Here is a 26,290-nt window from a genome sequence, read left to right as displayed (position 1 = left end):
TGCAAGGAGGTGTTCACACGGGGATGACCCTTAGGCATTCTGAGAGGAATGATAAGCAATTAAAATTACTAGTGTCCTTCTAGTCACAGAGTTCAACAGAGTTAAGAAACTGTTGCTTAACAAAACACATGTATGCTTTTAATACTTACTCCATAAATTAAGCATATAAACTTCCAATGGCCTTTAAAGTATCTCAAAGGATTTCAAGGGACTTTCCACGAATTCATGAAAAACATTGTTTTGTTGTGTTGACAATCATGCAGGAGTGTTGATCTGAGGGATCGGTAACCTGGGAATTGCAGTTCAGCTTTCAACCTATTGAGTCCAGTTAGCAAATTAGAAAAGCAGACATTTTCTTTCCAATTCTCAGACAAACTGGAAAGGAGGAGAATCATAACATTTTCTTTGAATAATTTGTCTTTTATTCCTAGGACTTAAATGTTAATGTTTGGGTGCTGAGAAACATAATTCACTATTTTTTTTTTCTGGGGAATGTGGTGAGTAACCCCTCAGATAAGCTGAGTTAGCCCATTAGCTGCCCTATTAAAGTCTTTCAACAGATCTTTCTAATCTTTTCTTAAATGTGTTGAAACCTAGACAGAAGACGGAAACTTTTTCTCCATGAAACAGAACCCAGTCAGTGTTGGCACTTAAACTAAATTGAGTAGTGGAGAATTTAGTGGAGAGCTCGAGGACCTATCCAAAACAAGCAAGCTTTATTTCTCGCTTTAGAGATGGAGAGACTAAAGCAGTAACAAGTCAAAGGACAATGTAAGATAATAACATGTTCAGGAAATGAATAATGCAGTGTCCCTTTTCCTGACTATCTGAGACTTTCTGTCATAAATACAGCTTTATGGTTAAGTTGGTATATCTTACTCATAGATCATTTTCAGTCAGTTGAAGGGTTTGGAATTGTATCATCTTAATAAACTAATGTTACTGCTTTAAATCTGATTACAGTTTTGTGCTATGTATCTTTGCTGCCATTTGCCCTAACAGCCCTTTGACCTAACTCTGTAGGACATGTGTCTGAAGTTACCAACCCCTGCTCTCATTTCCAACTCATGTGCTCCAGCTACCGTTAACAGTTGTGACTCCTTTCTTCTTTTTCTTCACAACTGTCCTTCACTTATATTCCTTTTATAGCCCAGAGCCAAGGAGAAGGGAGCAGTAGATTTTCCCAATGTCATCCTCATAATTATATCCTACTACAGGCATACAGAGAAAGGCCCAAAATATACAAACAAGCCATCACACAATGTTGTCCTTCACTTTCTGTAGAAAATACCAAGGAGCCAAGGAGCACACTCAGAGCTCCAGTTTGTACATTGCCCATCAAAGTCAGGACAAAAAAAAAAAAAAAAAAAATTGTAATGTTTCAGAAGGGTTTATTAATTACATGTTACATGATTCTGCAGTCATACCTTGATTTGGTAAAGTTTCCATTACTTATGAGTAGACTCCATGTAGTAAGTATATCTACTGTTTTGCTTTAGACCTTGAGGTTTTAAACTTAACAGTGTTTTACAACTGTTTGTTAACACATCTGCTATTGAAATCCTTTTCTCCCTGTTAGTTCAAAATCGGAATAGCTTCCTGTTATTATACTACTTAAAGAGCCAAATTTTCCCACCACAGCCAATTTTAACCTGCTGGCTTGATTCTGTCACTAACATAGTTGCTTTTGATACAAGTTTTTTAGGTGAATGTGTAGGGTTCTTTGGATTTAATTGCAACAGATGTTCCTTTGGGTTTTCTCTCTCCCATTTCACTCTGGATTTTAGTTGGTTTTCCTTGGAAAGGTACATGAAAGGGAAATCCTTGTATAGTCAAATGTTTGTTTTACCATCTAAAGCTTGCAAAGGGTCCTTAGTTTGGACTGATTTCTTCTTGAAGAGCTGTAATTATTCATGGAAAGGAAAAAAAAAAAAAAACCTTTGTCACTAATAGCCTTCTTGGTGCTTCTTGTAACAGTCTTTATTATTCCTTTCTACATAATTTTCTATTGATGAGGTGAAAAAAGGCTTCCTCTTCTGTTGAGAGAGAAAAGGTAATTGTTCTTTTTTCACATTTACCAATGCTTGTTGCGTTACTTATGTGTTTAGAGGACAAGGATGCAGAAAATGATGTTATTGATGGCATCGCCATGGCAACAGTTCTTTGGAATAACACATTCTGGCATTGTTATTCTGCACACAAAAAAGGGGGACTTTCTTTTAAGCACAAACAGATTGTGCCCTTTTTAAATGCACCCATGAACTTTGCTTTTCTGAAGATTTACAGACTGGTTTGGAGCAGAAAGGATTCTGACATCATTTACCTCTCTGTGTACATCACATTATGGTGTTAAAAAAAAAAAATCACTTTGAAAAAGCCAATGGTTTAAAGAGACACAGTATGGGAAGGATACATAAACATTTCTTTGATCAGAAAGAGAAAAAAAACTTTAAAGAATTTTGAAATTTATGATCTCTAGCCCCAGACTCACTAAATAATCAAAAGATAGAGACGAATAGAGAAAAGACAAACACTCTGATAAAATATTAATCCAGTTGTGACAGTACTCTAGATCGCTAAGCTTTTACCCCAGACACTTCATATTTAGAAACATTTTGATAGGAAATCTAATTGTCCATCTAAAAAGCAGTTTACAAACATATATTTTGCCTTTCATATTCATTGTTCCGTTGTCCCCAGGTATTGACAGTCTTGCTAGTGTAAAATTGCAGAAGCAATAGCATTTCTGAGGCAGAGTATAATTTTATTATTTCTTGCTTCTGCTACAGTTCTGACTTAGATTACTTTATTTCTTTGACACTCATCAGTGATATATGTATGTATGTATTTTTATTGAAAATAAAAAAGAAGGGAATGCATTGAAATTGGGAACAATTTCAAAACCCATTCTGTACTCTGTGGTGCTAGCTATATATGGCAACCTGATATACACAGAATCACAGAATCACAGAATCACAGAATTTTCTAGGTTGGAAGAGACCTCAAGGTCATCGAGTCCAACCTCCAACCTAACGCTAACAGCCCTCCACTAAACCATATCCCTAAGCTCTACATCTAAGCGTCTTTTGAAGACTTCCAGGGATGGTGACTCCACCACTTCCCTGGGCAGCCTGTTCCAATGCCTCACAACCCTTTCTGTAAAGAAGTTCTTCCTAACATCTAACCTAAAACTCCCCTGGCTCAACTTAAGCCCATTCCCCCTCGTCCTGTCACCAGGCACGTGGGAGAACAGGCCAACCCCCACCTCTCTACAGCCTCCTTTAAGGTATCTGTAAAGAGCAATAAGGTCACCCCTGAGCCTCCTCTTCTCCAGGCTGAACAAGCCCAGCTCCCTCAGCCGCTCCTCGTAGGACTTGTTCTCCAGGCCCCTCACCAGCTTCGTCGCCCTTCTCTGCACCCGCTCAAGCACCTCGATGTCCTTCTTGTAGCGAGGGGCCCAAAACTGAACACAGTACTCGAGGTGCGGCCTCACCAGAGCTGAGTACAGGGGGACGATCACCTCCCTAGCCCTGCTGGTCACACCTTCCAGTTTGACTTCTCCAAGAAAGAAACTGTTTCCCGAACACTGATGGTGTGCGGAAGTGGGCTGTACAAACCTTGAAGTTTGCAACTATAAATAATAGCTCCAAAAAGCACTGTTAAAAATAAAGTTCTGCATTGTATATAAGCTATGAATGACCCTTTTTTTCTGAAAGTCACCACAGTGGTGGACATCAGTTATTTGGTTGTTCTAGAACAGCTAAGACTATTGGATTTTTCTACTGTCAAAATGTGGATGGTATTGTGAAGTTCTGGGGACTATAGCACAGCTACATGTGGATGTTGCTTCACATTTGGCTTTCTAGAGGTAAACTGATCTACAAAAAACATAACATGAGGCCAGAAACTTGGTAGTTTTATCCCTTATCTTTGAGAAACATGACTGCCTTTATGCTATGCGAGCCTTTCAGAATGTGCACGAGTCTATGAATTTATTGTCATCATGGTCAGTGTTTCATTTTGTAAGAACCAAAATCAATAGCAGGTTGAGCTTTGAATCTTGGTCATACCCTAAAAAAAATGATAGGCCTGATGATAGATAATCATTTTGTATGTTCTCTATATTTGCCTGTAGAGCAGCGGACAATCTTTATTTTCTGCACAACACATTTGTAGGTTTAAATAGATTGTATATGTGCATATGTGTGTATAGCGTTATATGTAATTATGTGTATAATGTTCATAATACATATAAAATAGTATATTTATAGTGGTATATATAGTAGAGTAAGTAAAATATTTTATGTAGTTATATATACTGTCATGTATCATTTTGCTAACTAGTTCTGCAGTGTATTTTCTATTAATGTAAAAATAGGGAAAAAATCAATTGCATGTATCCAGCTTTTTTCCAGCCATCAACACAAAATACTTATGAATGTCTTTAAGTGTTGTGTTCATGGTAATAAATAATCTTACTAAAATAGCAGAATTAATATTAGGTTTCTTTGGAATGTCTTCAGAAAATGCTGTCTGGTATGGGGATGTACCTCAGAAAGGTAGTACCTGTAAGGCCAAGGGCACGGGAGATGGCTTCTTCCCTGAAAAAGAATTTGAGAGTTGTGAGTACATTCCCAGTGCAGAATAGGCGTGGCTGAGATTGTTTTTCCAGTTGGGATTTTTAACCTAAACCTCACATACAGCTGGTGCATTCGTCATCAGCTGTTTCCATGGGGAAAAAAGCATCTTAGTTAAAGTTTAATAGGAATCAAGAATGAGAATCTGTTTCATCCTGCTGCTTTGAGAGGATTATTTACTTCACAGTTTCCTTAAATAGCAGAGTCTGAAATTAAACTTGGTAAGCGCCCTTTATTTTGAATATTGCTTTCAAGGATGCTGATTAAGCACATATGTATATTTTATTACATGATGTTGCAAGAAGTTATGAAATTTTCCTAGGAAGAGTTTCAGATGTGAAGAAGTTCCTGCAAAGTGAAGTGTTGTTGAAATATTTGCTGCTAGTCTGTCTATTTGAGTATATGGTACGTGTTTGAAAAAGTGCCCTAGAAATCTTTATTTCTGAAATATTTTATTAGAATGATTTCTTTCTGGAAACCAAGGCTGTCTCATGTCAACTGTAAAGATTTCAGAAGGAAAAACAAAACAACAACAATAACAAAAAACACAGAGGATTTTAGACTTTGTTTTGTTATTCCCATCATCCCATTTCTTACCTTATCTTTACATAGATGATAATAGTTGTTTAAACTTTGATTAGTCCTTGTTCAAAATCTCCTCATGAAACACTAATGAAGAGCTGTATTTTTAATTGATTTATTTATATTTGTGAAAATTATCTGCTTCCAGCGATTATTGTAAGTCATTTTATTGGAAAACTAAAAGCTCCACAACGTCTTTTAGATAAATTTCACATGATATTAGGCGGAGTATTTTTGTTGAAAAACTGAGTTTTCCTGCGAACAGGGAGGAAAAAAATACCCACCTTGCCGTTGTCTGTTCTAACGCTCTACAACCTTCCCATGTTATAAATTGATTTTTTTTTCTACTTAGAGAGACTGTATAGAAATCACTGAGCCAGGTTTTCATATCTTCAGTATGCTATAAGGCACAAAGACTAGTATTTTCCAAAATAACCTGGGAGTTTCTAATTTTTGAAACAACTTTGTCCTTTTTTGTAGTTACCAAACTCCTACCCATCTGAGGGTGTTCAAGCCTTGATGATGCTGTCATTTGCTAGCTCTGCTGTAGCACCACATCTCTGAGGGGTGGGACATGAGAGACATTTTGGGATTTAGTAGCTCCCACCAAGGCACCAAGAAATACAACAGCAGTGGCGAAGACTCAAATAGAGAAAGAACATTCCTCAGCTATGCCTCCTGCAAAGCCTTGCCTGCATTCAGGGTTACTTTCATCTACCAGAGGGCTTTGTGTGGCAGTATCTCCTCAAAAAACAGCCTTTTCTTTTGCTTTGCTTTGGTCTTTAAGGAATTCTTATTCAAAGATGAAGAAAAATTAAAAGCAGATTGTAGTAGTGTTGACTATGCTTCCCTTCCCTTCCCTTCCCTTCCCTTCCCTTCCCTTCCCTTCCCTTCCCTTCCCTTCCCTTCCCTTCCCTTCCCTTCCCTTCCCTTCCCTTCCCTTCCCTTCCCTTCCCTTCCCTTCCCTTCCCTTCCCTTCCCTTCCCTTCCCTTCCCTTCCCTTCCCTTCCCTTCCCTTCCCTTCCCTTCCCTTCCCTTCCCTTCCCTTCCCTTCCCTTCCCTTCCCTTCCCTCCCCTCCCCTTCCCTTCCCTTCCATCTTTCCTTATCTTTCCCTTCCCCTGCCATTTCTTTCCCTTTGTGTGAAATCAGCATTGATGGTGGGTGCCAAGTAGGTATTGGTGGAGACAGAGATTTTGCCAGAACAGCAGCAGCTCAAATTCCCTGTGCTATCTTACTGAATTATCTTTGAAATAAACTCCATTCTACATGTGAGAAGGTAACTGTACTCAGCCTCCCCACAAAGGCCGTTGGAAAGGGTCTCTACAGTGAGCACCAGCGTGGTGCTGAACAACAATGTGGGAAAGACTGAGTTTGCCAAAATACCTTCATGCAATCCACCTAAAAGCCATCACACAATCACAGTAGTCAGTCTCAGCCAACCTGGGTTGGATTTCAGCCTGTCATTCTCATTCTCTCATGGTCCCACTGGAATTGCTGTCATTTTTTGGAAAATTTTAAATCTATTATCTTTCTCTACCAGCATGATTTTTCTGCTAAATTAAACTTGGTTTGTTCACTCCCATCATTCATTTAATCTTTCTGTCCTCTTATCTGAAATTACAGTACCTTTGCAGAATTACAGATCTATCTGCATACTACTGACAGAATGAAGTTGTATTTCTGACACATGCCTATTTTTAAATCGTCAGACAAAACCTCTCTTCAGGGCTGGATGACAGATGCAGTTTTTCCAGCTGACACTCAGAGCAGGAGTATTTTGTCAGAGATCAGACTGCAAGTCTGCCTGCTGAAGATGGTGTCCCTAAGCATGTTTTATATCCAAACTGAAAACACATGCAATTGCTAAACAAACTTGAACTTGTTTATTTTGTATTATATAGTAGCAGCTGTTTTCTTGTATGATGTCCAGAATTTATCTAGCCAACCTACTTAATAGGGTAAAATTCTGTTTCCTTGTGTCAGTTTGCCTGCTATATTTGTTTAGTTTTCTTTTTAACCTCTGTAGAGGTGAGATAGTGGTCACTAAAAATGGTATTTTCCTAAAGCTTTAGGTAGAAACAAGCAACCTATTCCACAAATGAAAGCAGAAAGTCCTGTATTCATCCACTTAACAAAATGAAGAATATTAGGTCATGAAATAGATTATTATATTTATGACATACCTGATACAATGTTTCCCACTTAACTCCAGTGGTCTGTTCCTAGATGGACGCTTTTTACCATGACATTATCATTGTCTGAGGAAGAGTAGCTGCCCTGATAAATTTATTTTGTCCTTTTTTTTTTTTCTTGCTAAAGAGAGAGAATCTTGGTATGTTTCATTGTTGTTGTTGTTGTTGTTTTGTTTGTTTGTGTTTTTGTTTTGTTTTGTTTTTTTCCTATCTTCAGGTAGGGATGTATTATTTTTTGAGATGAGAGCATCTCAAGCTCTCACTGAGTAGCCAAGCTCACCAGATGTTCTTCACCTCCCAGAACAAAGTCCTTATTAGTGAGCCAGAAATGTCCAGAAGGTTTGAAGGAACTGTGTAGCATGAAGGTGAAGGTCAGGTCCATGCTGTTGGAAAGTGATCCTTTGTTTTTAATGGAACCAAGATCAGACCATATGTATTTGTTGCCTGTACCTGGGGTGGTTAGCCAAATGTTGATTTTCATTGCTCTGAAGCATGCAAGATGCTTGAGTTAAAAGGCCAAGGCAGGAGTACTTTGTGTATTAGGCTATAGATGGGGATCTGCTTTCCACAAGCCAGTGGGAAAGTTAACTGTACGCATATTTTGGATATTCAACCATCTTTCAGCACTTATGACCAAAATTTACACACAGAAGTAACATTTGGCTTGAAACATCTGTCTTGCACTTTCACTAGCATCGTGTTCGTGTCTCCATCAGAAACTTACTGTGTTTTTTTTTGGCCTCCATTCTGAACACAGTAAACCAAAAACTCTGAGAGGAATTTTCTCTGTCAGTCTTCTACATTTCTTGGTAATTCCCCAGTGTGTTTCACTGTAGCAATGCTGTCATTGCTCACATTAATTTTTAGAAAGAAAACAAACAACAGCAACAACAAAAAATACACTATTTCAATAATTTAGTAAACAACTAAAATTAGAATGTTTGTATCTTCTTGTATTTGATTTCTCTGTTGCTGAAGGTGTGTTTCCCTCTTTCTGGCAGCAGTTATGGAGGGAATGACTATGTGACAATCAGCTGACCTAAAAAAATTACAGTTCATGTTACATTCTGGTTCTTACTATATTATCATTACAATATACTATGTATTATTTTATTTTGCTATGATATGTAATGCATACTGATACAGTTGAACTGCAACAACTGATTCTGATACAATTGAATCCTGTCACTCAAAGAGCAGTTCTCAAATTTACACCTGAAATTCATGAGTATCACTATTAGCAGTATAGCACCACATGTATCCCCTGCCTAAGCAAAAGTAATTATCCACTGTAATTAAGATTGATGGAAAGAAGCTGACCAAACAATTTCTTATTGTTTGTGTTAAAAAGATTTTTGCTTTACTTTGCACGCAGAGCATGTTCATAAAAAGTATGTAAAACAATAAATAATAAAACACTGTGGTTTATCTGAGTCTAGAAATTCAGTGACTAGCATATAAATATATTGAATGTATTTTAACTTTTCTAGAAGCTATTGAACACAATCATACAGATTATGTATGATGTATGAATTATGTAAATAATTTCTACAACTTTTTCATGACTTTTTATAAGATCCATTTTTTAATTAAATGAGGGTGCAACTGTAATAAATTATTTTTATGTGTACCTAGTACTAAAATTAACATACCCACACACACAAAAAAAGAGATTCCAATTACATAGTTTTGGGGACTGAGTATCAGTGCTGCACATGTTAATGTTTATGCCAGTGTATTTGTATGGATTAAATTCTAGATTTCTTGTACTTTTTAACCACATTCAACCACGTATACTCTGACAATAACCTTCAAAAGTGGTACTGTATTGTATCACTGGCACAATTCTAAGTATTCAATTTCAGATTGTGTTTGGAACTAGCATGGTTAATTGGAAAATACAAAAAACAGCAACAAAGCAAATACAGAGTGAAACTGTGACAACAGAGAAGGTAATATGAGCATATAGGATGAACCACAAAGTAAAATAATGGCTAGATGTCTTAATTAAGATGAGAACAGGCAGTGTTAATGAAAAATAAAGGCTGATCAGCACATTAGTTGTCACAGTGAGCCTGATTCAAGCATTTTCAGAGCCACTGAGCTGAAAACATTTTTAGAACATAATACAATGGAAAGGTCATTGTATCAGACTGAATGTTTTGCAGAACAGCCCTATTAAGAGATTTGTGATAAATAGATGGCAGAGTGTATTAATGTAGTAGACTCACACCCAATCTCTCCTAGGCCAGGAACAAAATGACTGTGGATTGCAGGTCACATAACAATGTCTGCCACTCTCCATGAACAATCTTTTGTAACTGAAAGTCAGAAGAAAAAACATGACTGCAATACGCAAGCTTCTCAAGTCATATCTAAAATGCTAAGAGAGGTTTTAGTTCAATTAGATTAGTGTTCTTCTTTCTTAAGTAGCATTTCTCTTCCTGTTTATAATGTATTTTCTATTGGATTCTGTTTTGCTGTCTTTTGTGAGGTGAATCTACTGAGAATATGTATAACTGTTTGAAAAGTCTTCATTTTACTGTCTGCCAGAACTGCCAAAGAGAACACACACCTGTTTTTGTGCTATGCTCTAAAGATGATCTTGAGTAGCAGTATATGAAATTAAGATATTGCTTTAGTTAACAATTAACATGAAAAATCTAGAGCCTTTCAACTTCAAACATTATAGTATCAAGGATAAGTAAAGATTTTTTGGTGTTCTGACTTCTCTTTTCTCAACATTTAGTCTTTCCCTTGATTTGGGAACTATGTTTTTTCAGTTCATCTATAATCACTCAAGTTCTAGAAACTGCTGTACACAGATTAGTGCAAAAAATAGCAGAAGTGTGAGAGAGAGGGGACCACAAAGATGGAGGGAAGGGATGCCATCCAGAGGGATGTAAGAGCTGATGACAGAGGGATCAGAGTTTGCCTGTGCAAACCTCATGAATTTCAACAAGGCCAATTCCTGTACCTGGGCAGTCCCAAGCGCAAATAAAGGCTGGGCGGAAAATGCACTGAGAGCAGCCCTGAGGAGAAGGACCTGGGGTTGTTGGTTGATGAGAACCTCAAGAGTCAGCAGTGTGCACTTGCAACCCAGAAAGCCAACTGTATCCTGGGCTGCATCAAAAGCAGTGCGGCCAGCAGACCAAGGGAGGGAATTCTACCCCTCTACTCTGTCCTCCTAAGACCCCACCTGTAGCACTGCATTCAGCCCTGGAGTCCCCAGCACAAGAAGGACATGATTATATTAGAACAAGTCCAGAGGAGGGCCACAAAGGTGATCAGAGGGCTGGAGCACCTCTCCTGTGAAGAAAGGCTGAAAGAGTTGAGGTTGTTCAGCCTGGAGAAGAGAAACCTCATTTCAGCCTTGTAGTACCTAAAAGGATACAAGAAAGCTGGAGAGGGACTCTTTGTCTGGGAGTGTAGTAATAGGACAAGGAGTAATGGCATTAAACTAAAAGATGGTAGATTTATCCTAGTTATTTGGAAGAAATTCTTTACTCTGAATGTGGTGAGGCACTGGAACAGGCTGCCCAGAGAAACTGTGGATGCCCTATCCGTGGAAGTGTTCAAGGTCAGGTTAGATGGGGCTTTGTGTGACCTGGTTTAGTGAGAAGTGTCCCTGCCCATTGCAGGGGGGTTGGAACCAGGTGGTCTTTGAGGTCCCTTCCAACCCAAACCATTCTGTGATTTCATGATTCTATGAAAGCTGTGTAGTAGAAGATAAAGTTTTGCAAATACATTTTGGTCAAGGGTAGGGTAAAAGATCCATTGTCTGTTCCTTGGTCCAGGCTGTGCAGCATACTGGGGTAAAAGTGCTCTAGACATAATCCTGTACTGTCTTGGGAAAGGGCTAGGATAGTTCCACAGGTATTTCCCCTCTCTTCTTTGGACCTGCAATGGGTTGTCAACTCTAGGAAGGAGTGACATGTGAGGCACAGGGTGCTCCTCTTGGAGCTAGGGCCTCTTTGCTGACTTGGGGCTTATGATGATGAAGAGAAAAGCTTCAAACACATTTAAATGAAAAATAGAATCCCTCTCAGTTATTCAGTGATGATGTTTTTTACTTGAATGACTAGTTTTCCACACATCTCTACAAATCAAGCTGTTTGTCATCCTTCATTGTTCCACTTACCCCCAGAGGGAACACAGCATTTTTGCTCTAGCTGTGCACTGCCCATCACCCAGGAGAGGAGCTTCCTGTCTCCCTGCACATGACAGTGCCAGTGGGTCTGGACACATGTTCCTCACCTCCTCTTTCAGTTGCCCTTTTTTTTGTGAGGCCAAGGGATGCTGAACACCGAGGCAGGCACTAAGATGCTTTTTCCGTGCTTTTATTCACACTCGTGGGTCCCTAGGTAAAAGTATGGGAACATTAGGTAGCTACTGAAGATGAACTAAAATAAGGCAAAACTTTGTTTCTCAGGAGGTGATAGTGAGGGGAAATGATAACTCAGACATTTTATCATAGAATCATAGAATCATAGAATATCCTGAGTTGGAAGGGACCCTTAAGGATCATCAAGTCCAACTCTTGACACCGCACAGGTCTACCCAAAAGTTCAGACCATGTGACTAAGTGCACAGTCCAATCTCTTCTTAAATTCAGACAGGCTCGGTGCAGTGACCACTTCCCTGGGGAGCCTGTTCCAGTGTGCAACCACCCTCTCTGTGAAGAACCCCCTCCTGATGTCAAGCCTAAATTTCCCCTGCCTCAGCTTAACCCTGTTCCCGCGGGTCCTGTCACTGGTGTTAATGGAGAAAAGGTCTCCTGCCTCTCGACACCCCCTTACGAGGAAGTTGTAGACTGTGATGAGGTCTCCCCTCAGCCTCCTCTTCTCCAGGCTGAACAGGCCCGGAGTGCCTGTTCACACTTCAGTTACTACTTCTATAATAGTGCAATGAAGTACTGTCAAAAGACCAGCTGTTCTACTACTAGCAGTGCAATCTACCCAGTTCCAGTATAGGAAAATATGTGTTGTGTTTATGTATTTGTACTACATTAGACATTTTAGACCGTATCTTGCTAAAGGGAATATCTGGCAAAGTAATTCTAGGAGCATTTTTCTCTCCTACTTGCATGCATTTGTATAGCAAGTAAACTAGCGTTTGGAAAGTAGTGGTTTTTTTTTTGTTTTTTTTTTTTTTTTTAAGTTTGATTTATATGCAATGTCATAAAAGATTCAGTATTGGTTGAAGGGCCAGTTCTTCAAAAAAGGGTAAATCTTACGTCTCAACAGTGATTCATAAATCATTTGTGTATGCAGATTGATGCAGAAGGCATCTGGCCAAATGCTGCATTTGCTGAAAATCTGAAATTTGGAACAATTAAAACTATTTGCAAATTAGCATGAATTTGTTTAAGACAATATTTTTTAAACAAGCCTAAGTATTTCCTTGCTGCATTTTTATATAAATGTTTTGTAAGTTCTAATCAAAATTTTGTTCAGAATTTCTTTTTAATTTAGTTCTTAGGAATTTGAAAAATACTAAAATATAAATGAGAAGCTTGTGGATAAGTTCCTGCTCTGAAAAATAACGGTGTTATATTTCACCATAAAAACTTCAATTTTCTGAAATAATGATTCTCTGGTTTAGGAGATTTTAATGGTGTTCTCCAGCTAAACTGAAATAGCTTTTGTACAGCTCCAAGTACCTGATGAATACAATAATTGAAATGAGTAAGAAAATAACTGAAATATTGTGGCCATACACACAAATACTAGAATAAAAACCTGCTTTGCCTTTCACTTTAGTTTCAAGATGTAATAATTCTAATCATAGCTTTTCCCAATATTATTAGTAGTGTATAATTTCTCACTTCCCAAGTGATTTTAACAATGGCAGATATTCAGTATCTGTAAGTAAACACTGAAAATCACTTGCTTCATTACACTTCTGGGCCATTAAATATCTTCTTTCATCTCTCTATTTCCTCTCTTCTCATTGCCTCAGCAATGTGACTCAATCGGGCATGTGGTATCTTTCCCAGATCCTTTTCTGAACATAGTGTAGTATGCAGGAATGTAGTTTGTCAAACACATTGTGTTTGAAATCCTTTGTTGGTAGCAGTTTAGAGAAAGGGATTATAAAATGCCTCAAAACTTTCAAAAAGGCTGTTCCCAGGTTTCTTATATCTGTTCATCCATATACAACATTCATACCTCACTTTTATGTATGGGATGGCAGAGTACAGTATCATGCGTATAGTATAGTATAGTATAGTATGGTGTGTATTATATCTTCAATAGCATCTCTTGTGCAGGCTACAGTTTGCAAAGAATTTTGCGCTTTGACAAGTTTTTATACTCATCCATGCTAACACAGCTTAGAGAGAAATAATTTGTTTATGATGTTGATTTTCATACGTTGAGTTTTAAGATTCTGATTTTTTTTATAGGGGAGATCAACTAACCTACCCAGTCTTACTGGTGATGTGTTTTTCATTGTTCTGCTAATATAACCTTTCTGAAGTAAAGTCAGGCAGTGCAAATAACTTCTGAAGCTGTTAGCTTCTGTCAACCTGAGCCAATCTTACTTTCTGGAACATTTCCTTCTTCAAATTTTGTACACAAATTTTATTAGTAACTGTTTTACATGCTAATCCTTTCATTTATCATAGAATCATAGAACATCCTGAGTCGGAAGGGACCCATAAGGATCATCAAGTCCAACTCCTGGCACTGCACAGGTCTACCCAAAAGTTTAGACCATGTGACTAAGTGCACAGTCCAATTGCTTTTTAAATTCAAACAGGCTTGGTGCAGTGACTGCTTCACTGTGTGCGACCACCCTCTCAGTGAAGAACCTCTTCCTTATGTTTGATTAAAAACTATTCTCTATGCTGAGTTTGTCATAAAAGTTTGTAATAAAATCTCAATACTTGGTTTGAAGTATTTGATTTGATAGTGTGAGATCAGCCTAAATGCAAAGGCTGTGCGTGTAGATACCGGAGGTGGCAGATGTGTTCATGTGACTTCTTTAAGAATGAAAAGGGAACACAGAGGTTGTTTCCACCTTTGGAAGCAAAAACCTTGCAACAGCCCTGGAAAAAAAAAAAAATAAATAAATAATAAAATATTTATAATACATCATCACTGTCAGTTTAGCTTGAACATTTTCCATTTGAGTTGTTTTGCAAAATTGGCCTTTAATAGGTAGAAATAGCCATGGTACAAAGTGGCAGACAAGCTGCTGAGTCTACAGTGATCCTCCATTCACCAGTGTTTTGGGGAATACATGTTGTTTTCATGGTAGTAAGCCGAGTTACGTTGTGAAATCTCGGGCAGTGATACTCTAAGAGAATTCATCTCTCCTTTCCAGGTCAGAAACCCAAGGGGAACACTGGGAAGGCTTTGTAATGCAGATTTAGCTGACCTTCCTTCACACTAGGAATGCTAGATGCTGACCCACAAGGACTGAGTTAAATATTTCTGTGAATATGTGGGATTTGAATTAACATGGTAATGAAAACCTCTAAGAACATCAGGCACATTAAATATCTAAATCACTTGTATAGTTCAGAAAGCTAAAATTGGACTTAAGATGACTAAGAAATTAATGTAGTCAAAGAGAAAAGGAGTAGCAGGTTTGTTGAAGATTGCCTGCACTTACTGTGGATAACAGAGATAATTGAGTTGTATGGCAAAGAGCAAAGAAATCCAACCAAAAATGCTTAGATATAAGTTTTGGTGGATGCATCATCTGAAAAACAGATTTTGTGTGTGACAGAGTATACAGCACATTAACAGGCAAATGAAAATGAACCAGGCATTAACAATCGTTACATTTATTCATAAAACAAATAGCTGTGAGCTTAGTTATTGAACTCTTATAATCACCAGTTGCACAGACAACTTCCTGGAGTATCCTGAAGTATCCTTTTAATCCATTATATTTTCATGAAAAATTAGAATATGGAGATTCAATAGGGAGATCAAAAGTAATGGGTTTCTACATGCAGAAAAACACCCTATATTCTATAGCAATGCTCACTGAGTATACCCCAAGGAAGGTACATGTATATACCACTAGCCTCAGTATACTGCCAAATTTCTCATATCTGTCTTTTCCTTTTGAAATGAGAATTTTTATAAAGATATAAATAAAAACAGCCAATCCTACATGCATTTTCCATTCTCTTTTCATTTTTCAAATACTTATATTTGAATTTGGAAAATAGATTCTGCAATTTTATAAGTGTGGAAAGTTAGGGTCATGGCACTGAGCCTGCCAGATTTCAAGAAGTATTTGGACAACTCTATCAGACATAGGGTCTGTTTTTTGGGTTGGTCCTGTGTAGAGCCAGGAGTTGGACTCAATGATCCTTATTGGGTCCCTTCCAATCCCCAGGATATTCTATGATTCTACGTTTCTAAGTCCAGGTAGACAATATCAGCCACTCTCCCCTCATCTACCAATCAAGTCATTTCATTGTATAAGTTTATCAGGCTGGTTAAGCATGACTTCCCCTTTGTGAATCCATGCTCAAAATATACATTACTGTAATGTGTTAAGCGTGAAATAGAGCTGCAGTTGATCATAGGATTGGTTATTTTGTCATTCATTACACTGTTTTGTTGATTGTATATGTCTTTTCAGCTGCATTTTTTTGCCTTGTGGAACATGGTCCAGATGCAAAATTAAGATTACAATGACAATGAAGGACAGGATGTGTATAATTGGTGATAATCATTTTGCAAGTTTATTTCAGTACTAATATTTTCTATTCTTCTTTCTTTCTTTTACAGAGGGTATGAACTGTATGAACAAAGATCATGGGTGTGCACACATCTGCCGGGAGACACCCAAAGGTGGGGTTGCCTGTGAATGTAGGCCTGGCTTTGAACTTGCCAAAAACCAGAAGGACTGCAAATGTAGGTAGATAAAGATTAAATTTCAAATGCCCACAAATGTCTTATTTTCTTCATTGTTGTTATTTTCCAGAATTCAAGAAATCAACTTTGTTTTGGCCAAAGGTGATTTGTAATTTTAGTAGTGTGTTTTTTCTGTCAAAGGTTTACTTGGGTTTGGATAAGAGGGATCAAATAACAGAACTTTGGCAGTGAGCCTGTTAGCAAAGTGTTATCAACTTCTGTATCTTCCTATGAATGCAGGATGTGATAGATAATTTAATCTAGATTTTCCTTGTAAAGCAAAACAAACAAACAAGTGCATAGAAAATTCTAGCTTTTGGAGGTCCACAATGATGGATACATTGATAAATGTACTAATAGGTTTAATGATAAATCTGTTACAGCCATCAAACTATCAATGTTAAATCCTCTTTTTTAAATGACAGGAATGTTTGCTCTACTGCTGATTCCACTGCATACAGGCCACTTTTACTGATATAACTCAGCAGTATCAAATGTACTATTAGTGATGTATTGTAGAAGCTGAGATACTGAAGATGTTCATCAGCCCACAAAATTGGAAGCTAGAATTGTTCTGTATAGGTTAAAATAATTGACCCTCTATAACATCTTCATCTGAAAGCTTCTGAAGTGCATGGGAGTCTTTCTTATGGCTTCAGTGAGTGTTAGGTCTGACTCCAATAGCTTCCTTTCCTAGCTGGTAGCTTTGTGAGAGAATAAATAAATAAATAAATAAATAAATAAAATAGTGCAATAAAATGATTAATGAATAAAATGAATAAAACACATTTTGTACTTTGAATAGGGCCAGTATTTTTGTGCTACCTTTTCTTCCACTCCAGCTTTTTTCTACCTGAGATCTCCACTGTTTAAACAAGCTTAGATAATACTTGTTCCTAAGTATGAATTCAAAAGAATCACCTTTGAATGTGATCAAGAAGTCCCACAGGATACTGTACAGTCTGATTGCTTCTCAATGCTTGTGAGGCTACACAAGGCCAATGGCAAAAACACAGAGAAAAAAATGCCTCTATGGTCATTTTCTTTCCCAGTGTTTATTAGAAGCAAACATTGCATGCTGTTAATTGCAGTGCAAGATCAGCTACATTGGTTAAGTTGGAGAGGATGTTTATTTATACTGTTTATTATTTGTTTCCACGAATTCGTACATTCCTTAAGAATTATATTATCCTTTTTCATAGTGAGATGATGACAGGAGAAATAGGGCCTCTTCTGGAAAGATATTTCTAAATGCCTCAAAGTTTAATAGATTAAAATACTTGAATTTATTCATTGCCCTGTGGTGTTCAAATGTTAGTTTGATTTATAAAGAACTTTTGCTGACAAGCCTCTGTGTAGGAACACAGAGTTTTTCAAGGCCACAGATCTTGCTGCAGAATACACCAACCCGTAAAATCACAGCACATTCTGCAAATATGTTCCAGAGTATTGCTTAAAATAGTCTTACTACTAGCCCTTCCATATGCAAAGATACCTAAAATTGTAGCCAGATAGCCGAAGACAACAGTTGTGAGATTACGGAAGACTATTTATAAAGGTTTAGTACTGAAACAAAATCTTGACATTTAAAAAAAAAAAAAAATTGCAACTAAGCATTTCAGTGGAATTAACTTAAATCCTGAACTGAAACTTTGCAATTATTGCATACATGAAGAAGAACTAAAGAAGAGATACTTGCCCCTTGGCAGTCTGGACTAGGTCTATACCCCTGGTATACAGGGATACAGACTGGTAGTGTCTGATATACTGTCTGTCCCTCTCAAGTATTCTGGTTTATAATGGTCCATGAAACTGTGCCTTTCAGTGTTTGTCAGAGCTTTCTTCCATGTTTGTTTGTTTGTTTATGTGAGGAGATGACAGAAAACCAATGTGTCAATAGGTGATTTTTTATCAGTTACTTTGCCAATGAATCAGAATACTGAGAGAAATTTTCAGAATTGGCCCAAGTCCACTCTAATGTGGCATGTTTTTCAGTCAAAAAAAAATAAATAAATAAAAGAAATTAGAAAACATAAAAAAATGGAAGAAAGGCTCCCAGCTTTTAATGCAGGCATTACATGACTGTCATTACATCCTAATTACATGATCACACATCACCTCGTCATATCATTCCATACTAATAAGGCAATCACTATTGGTGTCTTGCTTCATTCAGTGTATGTCATGGTCAGTGCTCATTAAATAGGCTTTCATTCAATAGTTTCCTCTCCTTCATAACTCATTGTTATGCCTTGCTTGCTGCACAGTGTTCAAAAGCTATTCTGAACATAAGATTTTAAATTTCCTCATGGATTTTCCCATGATACTCATTACAGTAATATCAGAGCGCTCCATAGGCATTGTTAATATACTTTCAGAACATTATTGTGAAGTTAAAAAGTACTGTTTTGCCTATCTTACAAATGGGAGAATAATGTAAAGGTGTTAATGTCAAAGTCATTTAGTTGTGATAGGTGATTAACCAGAAACAGCCATGTTGTGGTTTAAACTGTTTGGCAGCTAAGCACCACACAGCCATTCATTCACCCTCCCCCATCCCTCTTTGGGATGGGGGAGAAAATCAGGAAAATGAAGCCTGAGGGTTGAGATAGAGACAGTTTATTAGGACAGAAAATAAAATAAAATAAAATAAAATAAAATAAAATAAAATAAAATAAAATAAAATAAAATAAAATAAAATAAAATAAAAATGATAATAGTACTACTAATAATAATGTATATAAAACAAGTGATGCACAATGCAATTGCTCGCCACCCACTGACTGACGCCCAGCCTATCCCTGAGTTGTCCCCCCCGGCCAGCCACCCCTGTGTATGTGTATATATATATATATATATAATATTGTTAAATTGTTAAATATTGTGTATATATATATATATATATATATATATATATATATATATATGTTCGGCATGACATCAGATGGTATGGAATACCCCTTTGGCCAGTTTGGGTCAGCTGTCCTGGGTCTGTCCCCTCCCAGCTCCTGCTGCACCCCCAGCCTGCCCACTGGCAAAACAGAGCTAGAAGCTGAAAAGTCGTTGGCTTAGTATAAGCACTGCTCTGCAGCAATTAAAACATCAGTGTGTTATCAACATTCTTCTCATCCTAAATCCAAAAGATGACACCCTACTAGCTACTAGGAGGAAAGTTAACTCTATCCTAGCTGAAACCAAGACATCCCAGAACACAGTTCTGCATTTATAGCACTTAGTATGGTCAAAGCCAAGCCCCCAATGGCTTCCATTGTAGTCTCAAATGCCATGGAGAAATGATTATTATACTAGAAGCCTGTAATAGATGAAATATTTGTGGATTGCCAAGCACTAAGTAGGATTTCCATTACAAGGGCAGAAATTGAGAGTTTTATGGGCTGTTATCACTGCATCAAAAGACCATCCTCTCTTGGCAGTGAGGCAAGGATTCTCCAGCTGTTTCCACAGACCTGACTTTCCCACCTGTGCACTGAAAAGACAGAAATGTTGTCTGCATTTGTCAATAAGGATGGTTATCATGATACAATAAGTCTGTGCACCAAAAGTCTGGTATTTTTTAGCTTTTGAATGCTTAATATTGCAACAGTAGTGTTTTCTTAATCACAGAATCACACAATTTCTAGGTTGGAAGAGACCTCAAGATCATCAAGTCCAACCTCTACCTAACGCTAACAATCCCCACTAAACCATATCCCTAAACTCTACATCTAAACGTCTTTTAAAGACTTCCAGGGATGGTGACTCCACCACTTCCCTGGGCAGCCTGTTCCAGTGTCTAACAACTAATGTTAATTTTAAACATGTAGCTTCTCAGTTGCTACCCTAGGAAAATACAGAAGTATTGAGGCTGGAAGTGATGTCAGAAGGCCATCTAGAAATGCACCAGGCAGAACCATACGTAATTTCTCAGCAAAGCTACATCCTTTAGATCCAAAACAGTAGTAAACTATCATCTTCTGTGCTTAGATGCCATTAGAAGAAGAATATGCTTTGTCAGTGATTTTAATGGGTACTCATTGGCAGCATAAAGATAAGACTTACGCATAGTGAATTTGGTTCCAGATTACAGTGGAAAAACATTGGAAATAACCTCTACTGTCTAAATCTGTATATATTTTAAGGTCTTATGCCTATGCATGATAGCATAGCTTTTTGATAAAGAGAAGATTTTTTTTTCCCCAAATATGGACAAATCAAGGCATTTTTTGTTAGTTACCTGGATCATTTTTGCTGGAACTTGAGGAAGTATGAAGAAACCTAAAGCAGTTACACATTCATGCAAGTCGTAACCTAAAAGAAATAATGCTGGCAGAGTTATAATCAAGTGGAAGCTGAGTCTTTTAATGAAGAATACTAGATAAACCTAACTACAGTTATTTCTACCAACCTCCTCCTATAATAAGTGAAGAGGAGGGCTAGTGCTAAGTAATTCCAAAAATCCTGTCTAGTATGTTTGCAATAAAATGCCCTCCCACCTAGGCCTAGTGGCAGCTTTTCAGCTTCTGCTGACAGTTTCAGCTATTTGCTGTCAGTACAAAGATCTTCGGAATGTTAAAAATGTAAGGCCATACTAGAACAGATAGTGGAAACAGTGTTGCATTCATAGCTTTATCGCATAGATAGAGATGTCCGTGTGTTTATATAAATTATATATTAATTATATATTCAATGTCCAATTTAGTTAAAAAACACTGCAATTTTTAATTTATCTGGAACTGCAATACACTGGTTTGATCTATCTGAGAAAGCCATGTTTTCACATAGTCTATTGCAAAAACAAAATTTGCTGCAAATTTTGTGACATCTGAGCCATGGTATATACCTCATCTACACATATACAAGATGAGGAGATCATTGTCTTAGGAAGTTTTGGGGGTTAGTGGGTACTAAATACTAGATTCAATATTTGTCCATACATTTTCCAAATGTTCCTTATCATGGGCATGACAGATGGAAGAGACGGAAGAGACCAGAAAAAAAATGATACCAAAGTTCAGAGAAGCACTGGAAAGGTGTTCCAGGTGTTTTAACATGGAAGGTAGAAAATACCTTTATTTAGTGGAATATGCACAGCACAATTTCTTTTTTTCTTTAATGTGTCATTTGTCATCCAAACAGTAATCTCTTGTTCTTCATCATCAAAATGTCATTTCAAGACTAGTCTATGGATGTAAGCACTGGCCCAAATGCAAAGCTCAGGATTGCTTAGCATAGCCCAACCAAACAGAGTAAATTCTGCTGTTACGCAGAGGCAGGTGGATAGTTTGGGAGATCATGCCATGCAGCCTGCCTGCAGGCCCTGAAGGGTGGCTGGCCATTTCAGGAGCCCAAGCGTGATAGTCAATGAAAAGAGTAAATCTTGTTTGAATGCAGTCTGAAACACTGGTATTATGGCTTTGGCTCAGGATAGCTCTTAATTCACAGTAGAATGTTGGGAGAACAGACCGGTAACTTGGCCACCAGCATTAGCCATGTCTTATAAATGGCGTGTATCTCTGAAGGGCTTATATGTTGTTTCTGCTCATGTTAATAGCAGATGTGAGCAAAGCCTTCTCTATCTGGTATTAGTTTTCATAGAAACATAGAGTCATAAAATATCCTGGGTTGGAAGGGACCCACAATGATCATGAACTCCAACTCCTGGAACTCCTGGCTCCACACAGGGCCAACCCAAGAGAGCATTGTCCAAATGCTTCTTGAACTCTGGCAGGCACAATGCCATGACCACTGCCCTGGGGAGCCTGTCCCAGTGCCCAACCACCCTCAGGGTGCAGTACCTTTCCCTAACACTCAGCGCAATCCTCCCCTGTCACAGCTCCATGCCATTCTCTTGGGTCCTGTCACTGTCGCCAGAGAGCAAAGCTCAGCACTTGCCCCTCCACTCCCCTCATGAGGAAGATGCAGACCACCATGAGGCCTCCCCTCAGCCTCCTCTTCTCTAAGCCAAATGTATAGAGTATTTCCCCACAAATGGAAAAGCCATTTGGCCTATAAGATATTCAAAAAACTCTATCTGTATCACATATTTTAATTACCATGACATAAATACTAAGAGAACAAGTCCAGCATCTTGATTGCACTTAAGATACATGTGAATGCTGATGCAGTGTCAAAAGCAGTAGTGTCATTCAGGTTTTAAATCTGCAATGTGGGGATCAGTGTATCTGAATTCTAATAGATATATGTATACTCTCTTTTGGTAAAACAAAATAAAACATTACTTAGTATTTTATATCCTTTTAACTTGATTTATAGTGTTTGAAGATAATCTGTGTCCATCAGAAGTTACCATTTTGTCCTTTTTCGTTTGCCTCTTCAATGCCACAAACTTAATGAACACACACATAGTCTGTTGCATAGCTGTAGAGTCCAAATTTGTAAGAAATAATTTTTAAAAGAACACTTTTTTCTCATGAATTTGCTTTAATGCTTTCTGATAAAAATGGAGTCAATCTGGATGTCCCTTTGCTCTTAAGTATTTTTCATGATTTACAAATATTTGTAAGAGACAGTAAAAGGAACTGACCTAAATCGTACGTTAACTTAGTGGGTAGAGCAGGAACCAGTATTCCTCTAACTTCAGTATACAAGGAAAGTATAAAACAAGTGTGTGATTCTGCAGGATGTACTATAAACAGCATCAGACAAATGTAAGGAAAAGTCCATTATGTTATGTAGATCAGAGCAACTGTGTTAAGATACTTTCATCTCTTCCAGTGGAGGTTTTTAGACTTGAGTGGAGGTTTTTAGTTTTTTGACTGCACTGCAGTCAAGTTGTCTGAAGTGTACACATTGTTGCTGATTGCACTTTAAAATAGTTAAAAAAAAAAATTGTTGGTTATATATGTATTTAAGTATCTGGCATAAACAGCACCTTTAAGTTAATTTGTGATGGCACTGCAGTCCAACAGGAGTGGAAACATTGAATGAATCTCTGAGTAGTCCAAGAGGCATGCAGGGTTGAGAAGGAGGGGAAGATAGGTAAATGAAAATTACCTTGCCTTGAATTAGCTCTGCCAGTGTGCACCCTTTACCATGAATACTGCAAGCAGTTGCCTTCTGCACCACTCACAGCCCGTGGCTGATCACATCCCAGACACAGCCAGCCAGAAGAGCAGCTCACATTTGCAGTCAGCCTGCAGCCACCTGATTTCAAACATCCTCTGCCTGTAACTGTACCTTTCAGTTAGGCTGTAAAACAGTATTACATCTACTCCCAGATTAACAAAAAAGTGTTACTGTTCTGCGCATCATGTGACATAGAGAGGGAGCCACAAGAAAAAGACACACCAAAAATAATTGCAAATCAAAGAGTGGAGAAAAAGAAGTGAACGAGGACAGGCATAATGTTGAGCAGGAAAACTGCATTGAAAAAGTGGGAGTTTTAAGAAGGAAGAATTGACTAAAAATTTTAAGTTTTTGTTTTGCATCAAAAATAAAAGCGTAATTGTTACTGTGTATTGAAAAAAAAAATGTTGCTTCAATTTGATGCAAAGCAGAATGGTTTGCTTTAGGTATTTTTTCAGAAAAGCAAATCAATGGTTAGTTATACAACAGAAGAAAGAGAAGAAATGCCCGAGGGTGGTTGCTGCTTGGAGGGCTTTTTTAATGTAATTCTCTGGAAGCATAGGATTGTTATGATTTGAATTAATTCCCTCCTCTATCTGGTGGGACTGGACCCACAATTCCCATTTTGCAGCCTAGTGCACTGTCAGGCTCCAGTAAAAAAACAAAACAAAAAAAAAAAAATCAAGCTGCTGTCCATCTTTCTCACCGCCATTCTTTTCAGTTGGCTAAAATACTAGCATTCGTGGAAGGAGAGGCAGGAATCCAGGCAGGCCATCTTCTTAGGGATTGTTTTGACTACACCAAGAGATTATTCTCTCACTATCTCTCAACATCACAGGGATTTTGTTCAGGTTGTACAATGTCAAGGACCAAGAATGCTTGCACCCAGAAAAGCCTCTGGTCTACACTCACTTAGGAGAGGGACAATTTCTGTTGTGACCTTAACCAGACTTCAAGGACTGTTCACATAAACTAGAGGTTCCTATGTTGTTGAGAGATCTAATGGGAATTCTATTGGATATGGTGAGGTGGTCTCCCTCAATTTCTTTTGCTAGAAGTGTTCCATTTTATGCAAAATACTTCAGTGGTTACTGAGAGTGCATGACTATTCGGCACATGGGACACTCATAGCAGATGTGAGATATTTCAATTACCGATACTATTACTAGAAATTTCAGTCTACTTCATTTTAAGAAGCTAGTGTTAAAGCAGAGTTACTGAGGTCACTGGGAAATTTTGAGTTCAGCTCTGTTGGATTAAGTAGAAGCACAGTTTAGATTTAGATCCCCAATTTTAAAATCCTGTTAACTATTATCTTAGTTTTATGGTATATTGCAATTTGCTACCGTGGCTCTTATATAAACTCTCTTATCTAGGAGAAAATTTCTGCTGAAGACCAATGTGAGGAATTTCATTCTGATTAATAGCAGTCAGTATTTAAATTACTCTAACATAACAGAATATCTAAGTCCTCTGAAATTTCTAAGTATATATAATCATAAATTGAATTTCCCCTGTATCTGGTAATAGAAATATATCCATAAAGAGTCCAGTCCAAAATACCTGTATATAAAGACAATAAAGTGAATTCAGAGCTGGCTTGTTCAGCATCAAGCGATGTGACTGCAAAAGATTAAACAGAACAGGGGAAAATTAGAGCCATTGTATACCAGGTTGATATTTAAAAAATAGTTTGTCAGAAATTAAATCCATCAAGTGGCAAAAAATCAATCTATTAATTCTTGTAAACTTCAAAACTGTACCTGTCAGGAAAAATGTTTGCTTTAATGTATATTCAGTATTTTTTTTGAATAGATAACATTTTAACTGCTAAAAGCAATTTTGCACTGTATGCTTGTAAGTAAAAGCGACCTTTCCAATGCTTTCTCCCTAGTAGAGACCAGTACACTGTGGGGCCATAGTAACATTATATTTTTTGTCTCAGGGAAGAAAAAAAAAAAAAAAACTGCTTTATTTAAAATGTTCTTCTACTCTAGGAGGACCACTACTTGAAACAGTAGATTTCAATTCTTATGTGGTTCTGTTCTTGCTGTTTGGTCTCTGCTTCCTCTACTTAGAAAGTAAAGAAGAACGAAAAGAGAAAGTCTGTCTATAGACTCTGTATTAGGAGACTGCTCATTTCTTTCTGCCACATACATCACAGATGTGTACATAAAAGCATATAGCTGCTAGGAAGAGATGAAATTGGCTGACCACTCATGCTAAAATTACTAATAAAAATAGACTGGTGGAAAAGCAGCACATGCTTCTTTTTTCTTTCTTCCTTTTCTTCACTTCATGGATTGAATAAGTAAGGCATGAGGCAGGAGCGTGACTAAGACAATGTGGCTCAGAAAGAATAAAGAATGCAAATAACTACAAATAAGAATGAAATGTTGTCTTATGTCTTGGTTTGTTACTGCTCTTCTGTATTCTGAAAGGCCCTTAAGACTAATTGGTTTCATTGTCATTTTATTTATATATACGTATATACACATTCATTTGGGGCTTAATTAGTAACCTGTAACTATGGGAATGGAGGCTGCCAACACACCTGTGATGACACTGATACTGGTCCTGTGTGTGGTTGTCATCAGAAGTATGCCCTACATTCAGATGGCCGAACCTGCATTGGTAAGTACTTCTCTGCAGCACATTTTATTTCATATTCCTCATAGAATACATATGTGCACATAGGTGTGTGTGTGTGTGTGTGTGTGTGCGTGCACATGTGTGTGTTTGTATCTCCCAGGAGTTTAGCATCATTGCTGAGAGAAGTGTGTAACAGCAGTTCCTGGCCATAACAGCAAAGATCATGCTATGTATAAAGAGAAGCATTTGTGTGTGTTTTGTCAAAATATTTGCTAATGAAGTATCCCTTTGTTACTCTTCTTTAACTTTTATTTCTTT

The 26,290-nt window shown here is 37.6% G+C and overlaps 1 protein-coding gene across 11 annotated transcripts in view; it reads left to right on the top strand.

Moving 5' to 3' along the window:
• Positions 1–26,290, top strand: part of SCUBE1 (signal peptide, CUB domain and EGF like domain containing 1) — a 277,291-nt gene that overhangs the window by 155,811 nt on the left and 95,190 nt on the right. For all 11 annotated transcript variants that reach the window (XM_084505749.1, XM_084505757.1, XM_084505748.1 and 8 more), the window contains 2 exons: positions 16,169–16,294; positions 25,898–26,014. In XM_084505749.1, the coding sequence (XP_084361875.1) occupies positions 16,169–16,294; positions 25,898–26,014 (243 nt within the window). The remainder of the gene's footprint in view (positions 1–16,168; positions 16,295–25,897; positions 26,015–26,290) is intronic.

Source organism: Aythya ferina, assembly GCF_964211825.1.
Source record: "Aythya ferina genome assembly, chromosome: 1".
NCBI lineage: Eukaryota > Metazoa > Chordata > Aves > Anseriformes > Anatidae > Aythya > Aythya ferina.
This window is presented reverse-complemented; position numbering and strand designations above follow the sequence as displayed.